The sequence below is a fragment of the Hypomesus nipponensis genome, chromosome 1 (genome assembly GCF_054491055.1).
Source record: "Hypomesus nipponensis isolate SF chromosome 1, ASM5449105v1, whole genome shotgun sequence".
Classification (NCBI taxonomy): Eukaryota; Metazoa; Chordata; class Actinopteri; order Osmeriformes; family Osmeridae; genus Hypomesus; species Hypomesus nipponensis.
Genome location: NC_140361.1, coordinates 4,527,501 through 4,545,267, shown reverse-complemented (window position 1 = coordinate 4,545,267; position 17,767 = coordinate 4,527,501). Strand labels below are relative to the sequence as shown.

The following is a 17,767-nucleotide window of genomic DNA, read 5'->3' as shown; positions in this document are numbered from 1 at the left end:
TCTGAAAAAATGACTTGTGCCATGAAAACATGATAACATGATAACATGAAAAGATCCAACTGCAAAACAATCAAAAGCCAGACCAGTGTAGATTGTGTATAAAGGACTTTATTAATCACATCTTCCTGCTCAAACAGGAAGTGTTTCTCTGACTGACATTCAGTTGTTATATATTTATAGATAGTGGATTTGTCTGTGATGACAGATGTAGCTTTGTTTTACTGGCTTTTTCTCCTGTATGGAAACTGAAGAATTCTGGATGGAATGAGACAGACAGGCTGTGTTTAAAAGGACTGGATGTGTTCAAAGACCCCTGAAACTGCTGTGTGTACCGATGGAAGCTTATGTCCTCATGAACGGTCAAGGGAATATCTGTTTGACCATCAGCTTCCCTGTCAGTAAGACACTGTGGAGTCATTTGCCAGTCGGTGTGGGGGTTCTGTATGTTTTTAGATGGGGTGGGGAGTTTGGTGCCAGATAGAATCACTGATTATTTACATACTATCCAGGTTCCTCTCATTTATAATGTGTGGTTGTTTATGCCATTGATGTATTGTGGGATTATCATTGAACTAGTTTATTTTTGCATTTCTCTTGTGAGCCAGGGGTGTTGGGTTGGGGGGGGGGGGGGGTTCTGGGATGGTATGGAGGGTGTAAATGGTTTGATTCAATTTTATATGATTGATGTTATTTTATGTTCAAAATTGCACCTTTTGTTACGTTTAGAAGAAGCTAGGTGTGTTCTTGTCCCTCCGTTCTTCTGTTTGTTGACGAGTCCCCTGGTATTCCCAGAAGCAGGTTGGTAGACAAGGATTCGAGGGCATTCACAACTGCTGCTTTCAGAGAACTGTGTACCTGCATGTGAGAGAGAAAGAGAGAGAGAGAGAGAGAGAGAGAGAGAGAGAGAGAGAGAGAGAGAGAGAGAGAGAGAGAGAGAGAGAGAGAGAGAGCACACTCTGGAGCAGCTAGTCATCGGAAAAGGTTTGTTTACCACGCCATGATGTTTCTGGTACCATAGTTTGCAAAGTTGAAATCAATACTGAAATCAATAAATGTCATGTTAATAGAACCCAACAATTATTTGGATAATTTCTTAGACTTCAATGATATGGGCTGTAGGATTTCCAATTCGTAGCCCTATTATTCATGTAAATCTACATGCCCCACTTCAACTGGGCGTTGTTTTTCTTGTAGAGGCGGAGTATAGTGGAATCCAATATTAAACTGGTCTCGATAGTCCTCCAGAGCATTTCCGGTTTAGCAAATTCGCCTTCAGAATTCGAGCACGGCCTGAGCTTTGGCATCGTCTCATTTTGTTTATGGTAAAAAAATAAAAAATAAAAAAACGACCCAGTTATAATAAAATAAAATGAAAAATACTCTCTGTCTATAAAACACTATTTTGCAAATATAGCACAAAAAAGTTTTGCCGGAAAATTTTGTAAACTACAAACCGTCACAATTTTTCTGCAAAAAATAAAATTATTATTTTAAATGAATGAGCCAGACCCTTCTTCTGCCACTTATATGGGAATGGAAAACTTATTTTCAGAGATGACTGTCCAGATAAACCTTGCACCAGCTGAAGAAAGTTTACTTACAATTCGAAGTCGAAAAGAGGAGAAAGCGTCTCCTAACCTTTATTTTGAAATATGTTGAGGATACAACCGGAAACTACCTCAAAGCGTGACGTGGTGTTTATTTACGTAAAGGAAAATTCTAGAGAATTCAAGGTGGAGCTCGTGTGAGCAGAATAGTTTTGTTCGATTATTTAGTTTCAGATATTCCACATTTCATATCCGAATTTTTTCGACATATTGTAATCTAGAAAAGGTGAGGAAAGTCGACTGGCATATTTTAAAAGGCATCGTAAATGTAAAATCTAATAAACTTAACTAGCTCGAACGTTAGCTTAACCTTAGCAATCCATAGAACAAAGCCACGCGTCACGATCCGTCCGTGTTGGCTGGTAAACGTTAGCTAGATAGCTTGTTAGCTATAGTTACCCTAGTTAGTTAATAGCTTGGCTAACTTGCGAAGGAACTAGAGCTTATGCTCTATCCTCAAGTTGTCTATTTAGTAATATGATCCAGCCAATGTTATCCAAACGTAATTTATACTGGTTGGCGATTGCGGTATTTAGCTAGAGCTAGCTAGTTTGTTAGCATATCTACAGTAATCCATTTGGCTAGCATCATTTGAAAATGTCAGCTAAGCTAGCGAGGCAATGTGAACAGCCTTTTTTTATGATACAGATGCGGCAGTCGAAGCGAATGCGTTCACCGGACTCTTTGCTTGATGCGTGGGAGGAGAGAATGCAGGGCCAAAAGCGCCGAAGAAGAGACTCTCACAGCAGTGAGAGGGAGAACGAATCTAGAAGACATCGTCGTCAATACACAACGAAAAGAGGGTAAATATAGCACTGGTCCAATGGCCGCATTATACCCCACCCACTCCGGACAGCCCCCTTTCCTGTCTTATCCAAATGCAGAGAAGTACCCGCGGACAACTGTTGATATACAGTTACAGGAAGAAGTCCGTTAGACACCGATACTTCCGTGTCTTAAGTTTTAGGCCCTGCTCACCCACTCCTTCATTGTTGACGTAAACTGTAGTAAAGTTTATGGAAGACTGTCAAGTGCACAAAATTGAGCTGCCAAACAATAGTTGTCAGGGTTAGGGTTGTCTGTGAGAAACACAACCACCTAACTTCTACTTGAACATACAGATGTTTACCCCTGGCCCAAAAGAGACCATGGAGGATGTTTGGGGATGTTAATGTACCAAGCATCATGTAGCCTTGACTGCTGTCACCATCACTTCTTGAAGGATATACCAGGTTCATGTACCATAGAGATTAAGCTGCAGCCCAGTGACGGAGGAAGAGGGTTTGGCTGCATGGTTCCTGCCAGGGCTCGTCTATTTATAATCTCACCGAGAGGCAGGTCTTTTTCTGGAGGAGATGTGACACCAGGTGCGGGTGAGGGGGGTGGAGTGACGACCCTTATCCCATTCCCTTCCTCCAGCCCTCAGCCACTGCTGAAAGGCCCGCAAACATCCCTCAAACACACATCAGAAACTGTCAACGCGAACAGGCTTGTGTGTGTTTTTGTAGCCTTGTGTGCGTGCAGGCATGTCCGAGTCTGCGCTGGACGATGTGTGTGTGTACGTAGGTTGTGTGTGTGTGTCCACACCCTGGATAGTGGAAGGTGCAGGCGACGTCAAGCAAGCAGCTCATATCTTCAAGGGGAAATTGACGTTTCCCTTGGAAATCGCACCACATGCATGTGTGCTTTTATTTAAAGCAGCATAACTACTTTACATCCGTTTAATGACAAGAGTCTCGGCTTTCTGGTCCAGTCCAGGCCACTGGCCTGTTCCTGAACTTGTCAATAAACTCAGCATGTGAATCTCCCCGAGCTGAGTCCTGCCTGCCAACAGATCATAAATCATTTTGGTTGTTGCTAATTAAAAATGTTACATAAAACCCCACCAGGATAGGATGTCACATAGAGGCTGGCTATTAGCACCTAGCTGGTAGTTTAGAGCAGAGCAGGTCCCTAGAGTGGTGGTTAGATGGTTAGAAAGCTCAGACTGGGTTTATGAGCTTTGTGTGTGTGTGTATGTATGCTGCCGCTGGCTGTCTGCTTTACCTAGTTGCCCTGCAGCTCATTGTGTGAGCCTGTGTGTGTACGCTCTGTCTCTCCTGGCTGCAGGCACTACCTGGAGACCCGCAGCCTGAACCAGAACCTGGACTCACAGGAGCGCCGTGTCCGACAGCGGAGCCTGGAGATGGGCTACGAGGACAGCCGGGGCAGCACCTGCCTGAGCCGTGACAGAGACCAGGACTGGCACCACTACAGCAAATCCTCCTGCCGTAGTGGCATGACCGGACGGAGTCGGAGGAGTAGCCGCGGGCAACGGGACGCGGGGCGTGGCCACCGCCAAAGCCCCTCCCACCAGAACTCTCAGTCGGTACGGATCTCCTCCCCCTTCTCCTCCTGTTCTCTCTCTCTCTCCTTTCCCTCCCTCACCCCAGGGCCCTAGGTCCAGTACCGGGCAGGCTAGGGGTTGGGGTTGGGATGGGGCTAGACCGGGCTAGGGGATGGGGTTTGAAGCATGTTAACCAGTTCTGGACAGGTAGATGTTAGGACGGCATCAGTTTCAGTACTAGATGCCCTTTAGCTAACCTGAGACCTCAATGATAGCAATGCAATTGAGGATCTTTTTGTAGACTTCAAAATGGTACAAAAATACAAATATATGTGAAGAAACAGGGGTTTAAAAAAAAAAAAAAATGCATATGAGAAGACAAACTCTTGTCAGCTTTTTATTTTTGTTGGTGTAACTCCACTGAGCAAGTCTCTCACCTCAATCTGTATCTGCCATGTCTCTCTTCTGTAACACACGATGCGCTGCCGGCCCTATGCCTGTCTCTGGGCCTGAATTTGCACATGCTGCTCCGCTGTGGGCCTGGTCCCGGCTGGCTGGCTGACCCCAATCTCCCCCCAACTCCACCCCCCTACGCTGGTTGAATGAATGGCGTTGTGGTGATCTGTCGATGGGTTAATGATGATGATGGTGATGATGATGGTGGGACCTGCAGACGCGGAGACGCCAGCGCAGGAACAGGAAGAAAACCCGAAGTGTTGAGGATGATGACGAGGGTCACCTGATCTATCACTGGGGAGACATGCTGAGAGACAGATGTATAGACTATATATACCTTTTTATTTTCTGTTATCTCTCTCTCCTCTCTCTCTTTCTCTCTCTCTCTCTCTCTCTCTGCTTCTCACCTGTTTCTTCTGTCTGTGGTCTGTTGTGGGTTGTACTGTGTAGTGCTGTAACAGGTGGATGCTAGAGTATATGTGTCCTAGGAGGGCAGGGTTAGTCGGGGAGTTGGCTCAGTAGGGTCTAGTCTAGCTGTACTAACAGGAACACACCAGACTTGGCTGTGTTGAACTCTGCTCTCAGGTGGTGGGGGTGGGATGGGGGGGCAAGGGCAGAAGAGAGAATAGGGGGAAATGTCAGTTTACGGGTGAGAGCTAGGTTAGGGATGAGGCCAGGGTGAAGGCTAGTTTAGGGGTGAGGCCAGGGTGAGAGCTAGGTTAGGGGAGAGGGCTCGGTTAGGGGTGAGGCCAGGGTGAGAGCTAGGTAATGGGTGAGGCCAGGGTGAAGGCTAGGTTATGGGTGAGGCCAGGGTGATGTGCTGTGTGCGCCAGCCGCCAGTCATTTGGTTCTGACCGTGTGTCTCTGACCCTCCAGATGAGATAGTCTCCAATCTGGGAGAAGGAGCATTTGGCAAGGTGGTGGAATGCGTCGATCACTCCAAGTAAGTCACTTCCTGGTCTCACCTGAAGGTGGCGCCCTGGCTGGCGTTTTGGTCTGCGTCGACTACCATGGCGCCTCTATCTACATGTGTGTGTGTGTGTGTGTGTGCAGGGGTGGTGCTCGCGTGGCTGTCAAAATCATTAAGAACATTGATCGGTACCGCGAGGCGGCCATGTCTGAGGTTGAGGTTTTGGAGCAGATGAACTCTCTGGACTGTGACCGGCGATAGTAAGTACCTCCCTCACAGGTCCACGCAGTCCCAGCTGTGTTACGTCACGTGAGCGCGTGACCTCAACGTGATGTGTTCCCCCGCAGCGCGTGTGTGAGGATGCTGGACTGGTTCGACCACCACGGTCACGTGTGCATCGTGTTGGAGCTGCTGGGACTGAGCACCTACGACTTCCTGAAGGAGAACGGCTTCCAGCCCTTCCCCATAGAGCACATCAGACACATGGCCTATCAGACCATCAAGGCTGTCCGCTGTGAGTACACACTCGCGCTCGCGCACACTCACGCTCGCTCATACACACACACTCATATATACACACACACACTCTCACACACACACACGTGCAGTGTGAAACCGGAGTGGGGGGGGGTGACCGTGCTATACTGTGTTCCAGTCCTTCACAAGAGCAAGCTGACCCACACAGACCTGAAGCCAGAGAACATCCTGCTCATCAACTCAGACTACCACCTGGAGTACAACCCAGTTATGGTGAGATGTGGTTGAGTTGCTATGGTTACCTACCCTCACCCCAACACCAGACCCTAACACTCACCTGGAGGAGTTCAACCCACACTAATCCTCCACACACTCTAACTCTAACGTGTGTGTGTGTTCCCTCCTGTCAGAGGCGGGATGAACGGACGTTGAAGAACCCAGATGTGAAGGTGGTGGACTTTGGCAACGCCACCTACGAGTATGAACACCACACCTCTGTGATCTCCACACGCCACTACCGGGCCCCCGAGGTCATACTGGGTACGCCTCTCTCTCTCTCTCTCTCTCTCTCTCTCTCTCTCTCTCTCTCTCTCTCTCTCTCTCTCTCTCTCTGTCTCTCTCTCTGTCTCTCTCTCTCTCTCTCTCTCTCTCTCTCTCTCTCTCTCTCTCTCTCTCTCTCTCTCTCTCTCTCTCTCTCTCTCTCTCTCTCTCTCTCTCTCTCTCTCTCTCTCTCTCTCTCTCTCTCTCTCTCTCTCTCTCTCTCTCTCTCTCTCTCTCTCTCTCTCTCTCTCTCTCTCTCTCTCTCTCTCTCTCTCTCTCTCTCTCTCTCACACACTCTACCAGGCTCTGCCACTACCTGATGTGTACCTGAGTAAATCTGTCTCTTCACGTGCTTATTCATGTGTGTGTGTGTGTGTGTGTGCGCTTGCAGACCTGGGCTGGGACCATGCGTGTGATGTGTGGAGTCTGGGCTGCATCCTGCTAGAGTATTATCTGGGATCCACGCTGTTCCAGGTAGGACCTCCACCGCCACACACATGCATCGTTCCACAAAGCTACTGTCTCCTGGCATCAGGCCTTATGTTGTCGTTCCCCCCCTCCCCCGTCTATCCTTTTTCCTCCCTCCTCCAGACCCATGACAGTAAGGAGCACCTGGCCATGATGGAGAGAGTTCTGGGGCCCATCCCCACACACCTGCTGCAGAAGACCAGGTAAGCACAGCCAGCCCAGCAACCCAGCTGTGACCCTGACCGCCCTGTCTGACAGAGTCTGACTAGCTGTCCTCTCGGTGTGTGTGTGTGTGTCTCAGGAAGAGGAGGTACGTGCATCGCTACAAGCTGGATTGGGATCCTCGCGGCTCCTCTGGTCGCTACGTGAGGAGACACTGCAGACCCCTGAAGGTGACACCTCTCATCCTGTCTGTCTGTCTGTCTGAGTCTAGACGAGCCCTGTCTGTTAGCATCTACATGAACCAGCTGTCTCTCTCTCTCCTCTCCCCACCCAGGAGTACATGGTGTCCCAGAGTTCAGAGCACGAGCAGCTGTTTGACCTGATCAAGAAGATGATGGAGTTTGATCCGTCTAGGAGGCTCAGTATGAACCAGGCCCTCCGGCACCCCTTCTTCTCCTGCCTCCGCAAGGCCTCCAGCTCCTCAGCCAAGAACTGACCCCGCTGACCTCTGACCCCGCTGACCTCTGACCCCCCCTCCACGGGGCAGTCTGCTGCCGTGACAACCCATCACTGTGATCACGCCCAGTGCCCGCCACACTTCCTGTTTCTCCAGGAGAGTTTCCCAGACTGCATCAGTCCTGCTAACACCCCCCCCCCCATCCCTGACACTGATCTGAAACAGGTGGAGATGCTTATGATGATGATGATGATGATGAACACTGCCAGTATGCCAGCTGACACTGATGGAACCAGTTTCTGTTGTGGGCTTTTGTCTTAAAATATATTTCAGGAAGAAACCAGCATCCGCGGTGCTGTCAATGGCTGCATACATGAATGTAGACTTTGTGTATCAGGTGTAGGAGTCCCGGCTCAAGCTCCATTCCCCCACACTCCCCTCTCTCTCCCCCCCCCCCCCCCCGGAGGTGGGGTAATTTATTATGCCGTAGCAGAGGAAACTACAGAAATTTATTGTACAGATGATGTAATTACCTAGATGCGATCTTGGTGATCGCGTCCATTTATCAGTCTTTTGAATTTTGGATTGTTACAGTTTATTTCTGAATAAAGCTTCTCAATTGTAGAAGTATCCTTTTCTTTCTAGGTGTCGATGTTTTAAGTTGGAGCAGGGCCATAATCATAATATATGTTGGGGATATATACACAATCCCCCCCAAATATTCAAATCTGGTCAAAATGTCCCCCCCAATATATTGATATAAACATGTAAATGTGCTAAGCTACAGGCAACCACGCTCGCACGCTTTCCAAAATTATCCCCAAAAAATGTAATCATATTCATAACTTAGCGTAAAAGGTTTTCAGGGGGGGACCCTCAGGCTCTCCAGCAGATCCCCCCCCCCCCATGTTGACTCCATGGCTACGGCCTTGAGTTGAAGCGTGAACGCGTCGTCTGGCGTGCTGTGTGTGAGATTGTCCGCCATAAAGGTTGCTGTTACGCTGCATTTCCAGCAGATGGGGACAGCGAACCGTCAGCCCTCCGCGGTCCTGTCTGCGTGCACTCCCAGTTGCGGTCCTCACATCGCTTCTCGTGCAGAGCGCTCAACCTTTGAATCCCAGAATGACTCGCCTGTCCTGTTCCTGAAAGGTACCGTTCTGGAGCGTTCCTCTCCAACTCCAATTTAGCACACCTGATTATAATTAACTGCTTGGTAAACAAGCCGGTTAGTTTCAATTGTGGTCTTGGCAAATACAGGAGGGCATCTCTCCAGAAGCAGAATTTGAGAGTTTAGCCCTGTATATGTGCAGTATCGCCTAACTGGTAGTTTCGGATGGCAAACATTTTACATGTCTAACGAGCTCCACAAACAAACCGATCTCACCACGCAACAGGCAGCCAACGTTCGTGGGACGTCCGCAAAACACTGTTTAGCTTCTACAAATAAGTACATTTGAATATAATTTGTGTGTGCACTGTTGTTTTAATTGGTGGAAGTAAGCATGAGGCAATTCTTCTGACAGCGGTGTTTCTATCATTTGTTGGAACAGAGAATTGGGTCCAAACACTTCTCATCTTCTCATACACACAGGGCTGCCAACTCTAACGCATTGGCCGTGAGACACACGCATTTCAACTTTTTCACACGCTCTCACGCCACACCTTGAATATCTTACGCTGAAATGGCAAATGCCAAATCTCACTCCAAGGTTTTTGGAAAAGTTGCAGCCCTGTCATACAATTAAGGAAATCATGTTATTTCACCCTCTTAAAAAATCATGCTGAATTCTCAATTATATTTACATAGGCCTACATGCAGATGAGATGGATAATAAGAACAGATCGATATCATTTTTCCTCATTACGGCCTCAAAGACCAAGTTTGGGACAGAATGGATCTGAACATCTGTCTTGCCAGCACCTTCGCCAGCCCGCTCCTGTAGATAAACAAGTAATTCAGGTATTTGATTTTGCTCCGTCGCTTCCCTCAGTGAAAGTTATCAGTCTATGAACGCCTTCCCCACGTGGTCGACAGGGCGGGCGTATCCCTCAACAAGGCCAGTCGAACATGAGAGAGAGAGAGAATTCGAGAAACTTGACCAGCTTCAGGTTCCTCATCCACACACTCACTGTAACAGAGTAGAGTTCCCCGCGCATGAGGCAGTCCGCTGGCTCAGTTTCTGGCACGCTGCGCATCTCCTCTCACCCTCTTGTTCCAGTGCTAATTTAAGACAGCGCTTTGAACCTCGTGCCGCACTGGAGTTTGGAATGACTGCGTAGCTGCGCGCTGAAGATCCTGCTCAGAGTTCAGTTTGTTTGTTCCGTTGTTAGTTCCCATTGTAGCCAAAATTTTAATCTGTAGGTTTTTATTTGATTACTTTCAATACCAGTTCCACTTACTTTTTACCTGGATCTAAAGCATGGATTCAACGGTGGATTCGAGCGGGCTGAGCAAGGCAGAAAGTCGTTGCGCGCCCCGGTCCCGGTTCCCGCGGTGCCCGGTTGGCTTTACCTCCGCGGTGTGTCTGGTGCTGTCCCTGAGCTCCGTGTCGGTGTGCCTGATGATGAGCCTCAAGACTCACCAGCTGGAGAACCGTCTGAGCGCACTGGAAACGGAGAAAACCTCCGTCTTTCATCCACCGGAGAGCGCTTTTTTGCGCGAGGATGGGACAGTCATACCGGCGCTGAGGGACTCCGTTGAGATGCTCCTTCAGGAGGTAAGGCTGCTATTTAAGGTTTACTTGTTAGTTCGATTACCTGTAGGTGTAATTGTATTAACCTTTATAATTTGATCTACTAGGCTTATAGCCAAATTGATAACATCCGTCGGCATGCGTAATGTGCGCGTGAGGACAGAATGGGACATCCAGGTAGACTTTGTTATTGTTGACGTCTTTAACATATAAGTGGCATACAGGTGTTATTGGTAACTTTAAATTACGTCTAGTAGACCTGTATACACAATATAGCGATATGGCGTCATGTAATCGACGGGAAACACAAGGCAAATATGGACATTAGGCTAAATTAAATGCTGATCATGACCTGTAATTAGCATACAGTCTCTTCTGACCGCTTGCTGTCTGTAGAGATAAAGAGACAAGATATTAGGTCTGCTTAGACGGCTTGAGCGGGTTGAGTCTAATCTCGGTTTTCTGACTCCAGACCTCGAGACTTAACGGACTGCTTTAAAGTCGCTCCGCTCACTCGGGTCAGTCCTATTAGATTCATTATATGGCCCATTTAAACGTCAGGAACGCTTTACGGGAGAACGAGCTGTGAGATCTTTATGACATTCCCCAACTCTAACCTGCTTATCCCAACTGACACTTGTGTTTGCTTTGGACGTGTCTTATTGTGGAGAGAACGCATTACAGGAAATGTTAGATGGCAGGCTGTGGATTTAATTTTCTCACAACCTCTTTATTCTACTTTTTGTCTTAATCCTGCTCTGACATTCCATCTCTCCATCTCTCTGTCTCTCTCTCCCCCTTCTCTCTCTCTCTCTCTCCCCCCCTCTCTCTCTCTCTCCAGAGACTGAGTGAGATCATTCCAAAGCTGCGCTCAGCAAGGGATGTGGCCCAAGAGTGCTCCTGCCCACCAGGTTAGCCTGCACACGCGCACACACACACGCACACGCACGCACACACACACACACACACGCACACGCACTCACTCACTCATATTTGCTTTAAATGAGTGCAGGATAACTGGCTGTTGGTTATTAGCAGTGGACACTGACGGTTGTTGCCAGTGGTTATCCTGCAGTGTGTGTGTTGGATGGGTGCCCCTGCTGGGGGATCAGGGGCTGTAATCCAGGCTGCTCAGACTGGGCCGGGGCTTCACACCGAGAAATACGCTTCAGATCATTATGGGATGTCCGGACTGAACCCTGTTGCTTAGCAGCAGTGGGCCTGGAAACATTAATAGACACTCCAGAGATGAGCCAAGTCTGGCCACACTGGCTCTGAGGTGTGCATTACAAACGCACACACACGCACCTTTACTGTGCATAGTAACGACCTCTGCTATATCCCCCATGCGTGCTGTGTGCAGGGCCGCTTCCAGGGGTTAGGTGTGCGGCTCATGTTTGATAAAGTGTCAGTGTAAGTGAGCGTGACTGGCTGGGTGTTGCTGCTACTTATCTAATCGTCGGCTCGAGTGTGTGTACCTGCTCCTGGGCGGGGGGGCGGGGTTACTGGGGGGGGCGGGGTTACTGGGGGGCCACTGCTGCCTAATGCACCCTGACACACAGGCTGCCCGCTAAGACACGGGGGTGCAAAGTATGAGCATGTTATTGTGTGTGTGTGTGTGTGTGTGTGTGTGTGAACGCCCAGGTCAGCTACACATATATTGAGACTGGCATGTTCTATGTTTGACCTTGTTCTGAGACTCCATCTGGAGAAAGATGTTTGGTGTTCTGTTCTGTCTACTGATCTGAGAAGCTTCTCTTGGGAGCAGAGCTGTGGAGGGACTCTCTCTCGCCCTCTCACTGTGTTTGTGTGCGTGAACAGCGCTGTTTGCTACAGCAGGTGAAACCGTTCACACGCTGGAATGTCTGGAACACTTTCAAAACATTCCCCTTACCTTCTGGTTCTACCCCAGTTGACTGGCTGAATGGCTGTTTGAATGACTGGGTGATTAGCTCGGATGATTGGATGGCTGGTTTGGATGACTGGTTGAGCTCAACGGTGCTTGAGGTCATGGTAACCTGTTGCTGTTTAAGGCTTCTTCTCTCAAACCTGTATCCCCTCAGAGTAATTAGCCTAAAATTATATTATTCTATTATGTTCGGTCAGATGTTTCTCTTCATTCTACCCAGCCATTATAGAAAATGACTGCACAATTAAGTGGTTTCACAACTGGAGCACTATGTTACCGCAACTATGCTAGAGTCTAAATAAAGATATTTTCCCTTTTTCTCTCTTTAGCCCCAAAGAATGGTGCTCGTTACACAGGAACAGAATTCATGATGCTCGGTTCTATATCAGAGCTGTTAATGACCCACAGGGTGTAGTGCAGATGGGAGCTAGCCAGCCCGTTCGACTTGGTCCAGTCCTGGACCATGTTGGGACCTTGTTGGAAGCATTCATGTCATCATGCATGTGTGTGGGGCCATGCTTTTGTGCACAGCTGAGCTCTACAAGAGCACATTGTGTACTCTTGTCTACACAATGATCCTGTGTCGGTGTGTGTAGATATGTGCGGTTATATCCCTCCATGAGTTTATGATGTGTACATTGTGTGTGTGTGTGTGTGTGTGTGTGTGTTGGAGGGCTTTGAGTAGCCGACAGTAGCCTCATCTCCACACGGTCCAGTAAGGTGAGACTCTCTCCCTTTAGCACCAACGGTTGCCACTGGTAACCTGATTCTCCCTCTGGCTTTCACAACCACCATCACAGGAAGAGGAATTTCTGTGATGGGGTGGGTGGGTAGGGGAGGGGGGCAGGGGGGGGGGGGGTAGGGGGGTGGGTGGGTGGGTGGGTAGGGGGCTATTTAGGGATGTTGTCTCCCCATAGTCTACCTGCAGAACTGGCCTTGGTGCTTGTTTGGGTGTTAGTTCTGGTGCTGGTTTTAGATCTGGTTCAGGTTGTGGTGCTGGTGGTGGTTCTGACTTTGGTTCTGAGTCTGGATCTGGTCCTGGTCCTGGTTCTGGTCCTTGTTCTGGTCCTTGTTCTGGTCCTGGTTCTTGTTCTGGTCCTGGTTCTTGTTCTGGTTCTGGTCCTTGTTCTCGTCCTGGTTCTTGTTCTGGTCCTGGTCCTTGTTCTGGTTCTGGGTCTGGTCCTTGTTCTGGTCCTGGTCCTGGTTCTTGTTCTGGTTCTTGTTCTGGTCCTGGTTCTTGTTCTTGTTCTGGTTCTGGTCCTTGTTCTGGTCCTGGTTCTGGTCCTTGTTCTGGTCCTGGTTCTTGTTCTGGTCCTGGTCCTTGTTCTGGTTCTGGTCCTTGTTCTGGTCCTTGTTCTGGTCCTTGTTCTGGTCCTGGTCCTGGTCCTGGTCCTGGTCCTGGTCCTGGTCCTGGTTCTTGTTCTGGTTCTGGTCCTTGTTCTTGTTCTGGTCCTTGTTCTGGTCCTTGTTCTGGTCCTTGTTCTGGTCCTGGTCCTGGTCCTGGTCCTGGTCCTGGTCCTGGTCCTGGTCCTGGTCCTTTCCATTTAGGGATGTTGTCTCCCCATAGTCTACCTGCAGAACTGGCCTTGGTGCTTGTTTGGGTGTTAGTTCTGGTGCTGGTTTTAGATCTGGTTCAGGTTGTGGTGCTGGTGGTGGTTCTGACTTTGGTTCTGAGTCTGGATCTGGTCCTGGTCCTGGTTCTGGTCCTTGTTCTGGTCCTTGTTCTGGTCCTGGTCCTGGTTCTTGTTCTGGTCCTGGTTCTTGTTCTGGTCCTGGTTCTTGTTCTGGTTCTGGTCCTTGTTCTCGCCCTGGTTCTTGTTCTGGTCCTGGTCCTTGTTCTGGTTCTGGGTCTGGTCCTTGTTCTGGTCCTGGTCCTGGTTCTTGTTCTGGTTCTTGTTCTGGTCCTGGTTCTTGTTCTTGTTCTGGTTCTGGTCCTTGTTCTGGTCCTGGTTCTGGTCCTTGTTCTGGTCCTGGTTCTTGTTCTGGTCCTGGTCCTTGTTCTGGTTCTGGTCCTTGTTCTGGTCCTTGTTCTGGTCCTTGTTCTGGTCCTGGTCCTGGTCCTGGTCCTGGTCCTGGTCCTTGTTCTGGTCCTGGTTCTTGTTCTGGTCCTGGTCCTTGTTCTGGTTCTGGTCCTTGTTCTGGTCCTTGTTCTGGTCCTTGTTCTGGTCCTGGTCCTGGTCCTGGTCCTGGTCCTGGTCCTGGTCCTGGTCCTGGTCCTGGTTCTTGTTCTGGTTCTGGTCCTTGTTCTTGTTCTGGTCCTTGTTCTGGTTCTGGTCCTGGTTCTGGTTCTGGTTCTGGTTCTGGTCCTTGTTTTGGCCACGGCAGGGGAACAGATCACTGACCCGGTGATGCACACGTCATGTGACAGACCCACAGTTGGACGACTCTGCGTCTCCAGCCAACCGTGTCACTCAGCCCGCAGTCTTTACAGCTTCAGGTGTTTGCAATTAACACTCTCCCCCTAACACACAAACACACAAACGCACACACACACATTTGTGCTGCCATAGGTTATTAGAACCATGTGTACTTAGCAGCAGTTTCTGTGTTTGTCTTTGTATGTGTGTGTTTGTGTGTGTCTGTTTGTTAGTCGGTGTGTGTGTTAGTCTGTAAGTGTGGGTTCGTCTGTGTGTTATTCGGGGCCACACACATCTTACCCTGGACATCCATCCCAAAACACACACACACCTCACACACACACACCTCACACACACACACACACACCTCACACACCTCACACACCTCATTCCGGACTTCTGTAGTGGTGCCACCACAAATGAAACAACTTCATCATACAGTCTCTACTGGAGCTGAAATACGATATGGATGTTGAGTGTGTGTGTGTGTGTGTGTGCCTGAATGTAAGGTCACAGGGGGGAGACCTCAGGCTGTGTGATTGGATCAGTTCAGATCAGATAAGGACTCATTTAGGCACTTAGAGATAGGCTTAGGAAAGCAGGCCCAGGTGCGTGTGTTTGGAGGTTTGTGTGTGTGTGGTGTATGTCACAGGCAGGGCACTGACTCACAGCTGAGTTACAGGCAGGCTTTAAGTGAATTAGATGGTCAACTCTTTCAGCTGTCCAAATCCATGCAAACAGTGTTTTTGATGTGTGTGTGTGTGTGTGTGTGTGTGAGAGGGTGAAGTGTGTTAGTGAAGCAGAAACATTTGTCTGGTAGTGATGTTAGTGACGTCTCTGTAACTGTGTAAGTTACAGAAACATCCACACCTCTCCAGTGCTGGAGAGACGGAGGGGGGGCGGGGGGCAGGGGTCTCCTCTCCCAGCCTCCTGCTGCCCTGCCTGGGGAGGAGCAGAGCAGAGTCAGCCTGTGGAGAGTCCCTCTGGAGCTAACTCTACAGGGGCTTTTATGAAAGCATATTAAACAGACAGGAAGTGTTCCAGTGTAGCGGCATCACTGCAGGAAGAAGGCAGCGCCTGCTTAATAACCTTTTACACAATCATGTCAGGAAATGAGTTTTCATAAGAGGCCTTGTTTTGGGATGGCTCCCCTTACTCAGGGCATCTGTATGCTGTAAGTGTATATGGTCATGTGCTGGATCATAGCTGCATGCCAGAGGAATGTGTGTGTGTGTGTGTGCACGTGTGTTATTAGTATCTCACCGTATAACTTCCAGACTGTGTATTACCTACTTGGCAGGCAGGCTATTTCAAAGCAGAGACGATGTAGTGTGCAGAGTGTAAAGAACATCCATACTGTACATGCAGACACACACACACACAGGTCTGTTTGATGTTTTCAGTGGTAAATCTCAGTTGGGAGAAGATACCAGAGATGCTATCACCATGACGACAGGAGAGCTCAACGTGCTCATTTAAATGGCTCTTAAACCATTAGGGCCCTGTCTCTCTCTCTCTCTCTCTCTTTTCTCTCTCTCTCTCTCTATCTGGTATTATGTGTAGTTCTGGAGCTGAAGGGACAGCCACTGGACTCTCTTCTACCTGGTGGGGTTGTTGGTCCCGGCGGAAGGGCCAGAATAGTTTATTTATCTGAGGAGAGTACCTCTCTGTCCTGCTAGGGCCTGGATCGTACACATGGAGCCTGGATAGACCTATGATTGGGGCCCCTGTGTGTGTGTGGTTCACTCTGGTATTCATTTACCCTTGGGTGGTACAGTACAGTATGCATACACACACTAGCTTTTTACCTTCTTGTCTATCATCATCCGTCTTATTAAAGTTAGCTTTGTAAAACCACCCTGTTTAGCACCCTGGCCCCCCTGCACCCCCCCTAACACACACACACGCACTCTCTCTGTTTGAGGCAGCTCTCTCTCCATGTCTCCAGTACTAACACTAAAACATGGTAACTATTTTGGTGTTTATATTCATTATCACAAGTGGCAGGTGACAAGGTGAATCGCCTTTTAATGAGGCGACGGAAAAACTCTTAACACCTCTCCACAGCCTCGAGCTGTCTGTGTGTGTGTGTGTGTGACAGACAGTCAGACAGACAGACAGGCTGACAGACAGGCTGACAGACAGACAGAGAGGAGGGTAACTGTGAATATCAGGAGGAATGTTCTTGCTCACACTCCATCTCAATAGCGATGGAGACCCTAGCCAGAGCAAGCTGGTGACATGATGCAGGCAGACAGTATTTACAGCCTGTTGCATCCAGAAGGAATGCAGACTGAAACCAACATTTCAGGCCCCATGAACAGCCTGACACTGACAACTCAAACCTGGTTTTGAACTGGTAAAAATGGTCCACTGGTTGCATGATGTAACCCTGTAAGTAGACCCTGGTGTTTAACCCCAGGAGTGTGTGTGTGTGTGTGTGTGTCTGTGTGCATGCTTGTGTGGATTTATGTATGTATGTGTGTGTGTGTGTGTGTGTGTATGTATGTGGGTATGAGGAGTTGCAGGGACCCAGTTGAAAGTCTAACAGCTCCATGTTAGTTCTCTAGCCTCCTCACTCTCCCTGCACCTTTTAAATGAAAAGCTTGTAAAACACACAGCTAAACACCTTGAACCTGCCCTCAACATCTCTGGGCCGTGTGACTGAGTGTGTGTGTGTGTGTGGGGGGGGGGATTTCTCTCTCTGTCTTTCTCTCATTTACTTTCTTTCTCTGTCTGTTGTGTGAAGGTATACCACCCAGGGTGAGTGTACAGTGCGGTAGTGAGGGTTCAGTCAGGAGTGAGGCTGGCTGAAGGGTTGAGGGAAACGATGTCACACACACTGTACAAACACAGGCACACAGAGGTGTCACGTTAAAAGAGTTCCCCCCTGCAGGTGTGGGGAACCAGCTAGTTCATTTCCTGGTTCTGACACACCGTCAGTCAATGTCAGGGAGTGAGAGAGGGGGGGGGGGGGAGAGAGATAGAGAGAGAGAGAAAGAGAGAGAGGGGGAGAGATAGATAGAGAGAGAGAGAAATAGAGAGAGAGAGGGGGGGAGATATATAGGCAGAGAAAGAGAGAGAAGTAAGAGAGGCACATCAGACATGCAGACAGTAACAGAAGATGCACACACAGACACACACTCACACACACCCAAACATACACATGCACGCACACAACACAATGGAGAAACCTGGATGGAGCATCATTTTTTCCTCCAGGGTTTTCATGACTGTGGAAGATGGTTTCATGCTGAACTGCAGCAGATGTAGTGAAGTTGTCACTGTCAGCCTCTGTGAAGCCCTCCTCTGTAAGGGTGTTCGAAACAAGTGCCTCTCCAGTCCGGGTGACTGAGCATCATTATCCACATACATCAGATAGTCATTAGTCTGTGTGTATCCTGC

At 48.9% G+C, this 17,767-nt stretch overlaps 2 protein-coding genes across 2 annotated transcripts in view; both read left to right on the top strand.

Moving 5' to 3' along the window:
- Positions 1-1,691: 1,691 nt before the first annotated feature.
- On the top strand, positions 1,692-8,030 carry LOC146302114 (dual specificity protein kinase CLK4-like). The gene is made up of 13 exons (XM_084702462.1): positions 1,692-1,833; positions 2,256-2,410; positions 3,717-3,975; positions 4,607-4,709; positions 5,266-5,332; positions 5,443-5,559; positions 5,647-5,813; positions 5,955-6,049; positions 6,187-6,316; positions 6,708-6,790; positions 6,908-6,987; positions 7,086-7,176; positions 7,281-8,030. The coding sequence occupies exons 2-13, from the start codon at positions 2,256-2,258 to the stop codon at positions 7,440-7,442; spliced, it is 1,509 nt and encodes a 502-aa protein (XP_084558588.1). The 5' UTR covers positions 1,692-1,833; the 3' UTR covers positions 7,443-8,030.
- A 1,539-nt stretch (positions 8,031-9,569) lies between these two features.
- LOC146302113 (uncharacterized) overlaps positions 9,570-17,767 on the top strand; it is a 78,702-nt gene continuing 70,504 nt past the window's right edge. Inside the window, exons 1-2 of the mRNA XM_084702400.1 lie at positions 9,570-10,120; positions 10,938-11,007. Of these exons, the coding sequence (XP_084558526.1) occupies positions 9,824-10,120; positions 10,938-11,007 (367 nt within the window). The 5' untranslated portion in view covers positions 9,570-9,823. The remainder of the gene's footprint in view (positions 10,121-10,937; positions 11,008-17,767) is intronic.

Coding starts and splice junctions, on each gene's coding strand:
- LOC146302114 (XM_084702462.1), top strand. CDS start 2,256: ATGCGGCAGTCGAAGCGAATGCGTTCACCGGACTCTTTGCTTGATGCG. Junction 6,317..6,707: donor GGCCCCCGAGGTCATACTGG/GTACGCCTCTCT, acceptor GTGCGCTTGCAG/ACCTGGGCTGGGACCATGCG. Junction 7,177..7,280: donor GACACTGCAGACCCCTGAAG/GTGACACCTCTC, acceptor CTCCCCACCCAG/GAGTACATGGTGTCCCAGAG.